This window comes from Fusarium proliferatum (assembly GCF_900067095.1).
Source record: "Fusarium proliferatum ET1 genome assembly, contig: FPRO_scaffold018, whole genome shotgun sequence".
In the NCBI taxonomy this organism is placed as follows: Eukaryota; Fungi; Ascomycota; class Sordariomycetes; order Hypocreales; family Nectriaceae; genus Fusarium; species Fusarium proliferatum.
In genome coordinates this window covers 38,341-40,721 of record NW_022194807.1, presented here as the reverse complement: position 1 = coordinate 40,721, position 2,381 = coordinate 38,341, and the positions used below count along the sequence as shown (strand labels likewise).

Below are 2,381 nucleotides of genomic sequence, written 5' to 3'. Positions count from 1 at the left end.
TAACATAACAAGCGGACAGATTCCCACGATACAATTAAGAAATTCGAAAACGAGCCCGATTCGTACCTTCAATTCCGCCTTGAGATCGAGAAAAAGCTGGCCCATGGTTTTAAAGGTCTCTGGGCCAACTCAGACGCTGCTAAAGAATTTACTCAAAACGCAAAACAGCACATGAATGATAAAATCAACGATCGACAGACTTTGAAGGCTCTTCTTCCAACTAAATACAAAGCTGGCTGTCGTCGCTTCACGCCTGCTGACAAGTACCTGGAGGCTCTAAACCAGTCAAATGTAGAGCTCATTTCAACCCCGATCAAGCTGGTGGAGGGAAATGCTATAGTCACCACCGATAACAAACGGCGAACATATGACATGATCGTTTGCGGCACGGGCTTTGACCCATACGCCCCGAGGTTTCCAATTAAAGGTAGCGGAACAGCTGACTTGTCAGAGCTATGGTCAACGGATGGGGGCTACGAGAGTTACTTGGCAGCAACAGTCGCAGGCTTCCCCAACTTTTTCGGTATGTGCACTCGCTCATGACATCAAAGAAAGACAAAGAAACTAATTTATGTTTTAAGTGTTTAACCCACCTATCTGCCCTGTTAATGGTTCGGCATACCCTGGGATCGAGCGTACGAGTGATTACATCATCAGAGTTATCGACAGGCTACAGAAGGATTGTCTAAGGTCAGTCTGTGTTAAGAAATCAGCCCAGGATGCCTTTAACCGCTGGGTTCAATCACGCATGCCCGAGATGGTATGGTCGGAGCCATGCTCATCGTGGTGTAAGTAGATACCCATTATCCCACATTTATATTTGTCAGTGCTTAATACTATGTTACAGATAAGTCCAAGAAAAAGGTAATTGTTCCATGGCCAGGAACAATACTTCACTACTACTCCGCGACTGAAATAGTACGATGGGAGGACTACGATCTCAAGTTTGAGGATGATGACCAAAAGTTTGCAAGTTTTGGAAATGGTATTACAGTAGAAGGATTCACTCCGAAAAGTATACCTTGGCTTCGATGCAATTAATGTATCGAAATACTATATGGTCCACTAGTGATACAGGGGTTGATATAGAAAAACATTATTGTATGCCTTGGTTAGGCTTAACCCTAATTTGGCTCGTTCTTTAAAGAGATTCTATTGTAAACTGTGCCAAAAAAAAAAATTAAAAAATTGTTAATTTACTTTGCAAATGGGTCGCTGCATTAGAAGCTACCTATATAAGAGACTATTTAGTTGGGAAGTAATGCTAGTTTGTATAGCCGCGTTCTTTTGTGACTTTATGAGGTACAGCCTGTCACCAGCTAGCTATACCACCATTCTATCTCACAGCGGCCCGGATCGAGACTCCCATAAATCTCTATGAATATCTTATGGCTGACATCTATATCTGCCCCTCGACAGCCTTGGCAACGGTCTAAGATAGTGCCTTGAGTAGTCTTGCCGTTAGACCCCTTAATTGTGATAGTCCGACCACATAAGGGGTTTTCATTGGTGTTCTCGACAATCTTGGCTGCATCATATACCTCTCCAGAGATTGCTACGATGTTGCTAGTTTCGTCTTGCCCACTCGAATCCTGGCCGCAAGCGCCTAGCCCAACAGTATAAAAGGTTATGTCACCAGATTTCACATCGCTGTAGGGAATCGTAGTTCCAGTCTTCGGCTCAGACGTTTGTTCCAGTTGGGAATGAAAAGACGCCAAGTGCGAGGGATAAGGTGGGTTGACACTAAGATCAGGAACTTGTTCGTTCTGAATTGAAGACCCGGCAGAGGTGATGGGGTGATGACTTTCGACGACAGGAGCATCGGTAGGGAATGGGTTGGTAATTACTGCCTGCGTAGAGGTAATCTTGGGTATCTCAATCACACTGGGATTGGCGACAGGTATGGACGGGTTGATCGCCTTGGACCCGTACCCGCAATTGCTCGGCCACTGGATCTCAATTATGCCCTCTGGCTGGGCGGCAGCAACTGTGGCAACAAAGGCAGGAAAAAGACTAAGAATCTTCGTGAAATGTGTATGCATTCGTTTCGATTACCTGTTCTTGGTTCAACGGTAATGGAAGGATGGCAAAAGATATGTGGACTGCGTTTTATAGAAGCACGTAGCTAAGCAATAAATACATAAGAAAAGCTGAATCTTTAATTAGAGAACTTCGCACTTCTAAGAGGATACATTCTGGAACAAATTTCAGTCGATAATATTGTTTTGGATCAAAAGATCTAGTTTCTAGTATTTTAAGGTTCAAGTGAGAAGACAAACACCTAAAGACTAAGAACACTGTACTTCATAAGAACTGGGGATTTCTGAAATAGCAGAGCTATACATAGAGTGCTTCAAAGATGCTAGTACGACCACCATAAG

General features: G+C 43.7%; 1 protein-coding gene across 1 annotated transcript; it reads left to right on the top strand.

The window, feature by feature from the left end:
- Positions 1-171: 171 nt before the first annotated feature.
- Positions 172-1,041, top strand: FPRO_14891 (monooxygenase family protein; the record flags this gene model as incomplete). Its single annotated transcript, XM_031224918.1, has 3 exons — positions 172-523; positions 582-788; positions 848-1,041. The coding sequence occupies 3 exons, from the start codon at positions 172-174 to the stop codon at positions 1,039-1,041; spliced, it is 753 nt and encodes a 250-aa protein (XP_031090129.1).
- Between the last annotated feature and the right edge of the window lie 1,340 nt (positions 1,042-2,381).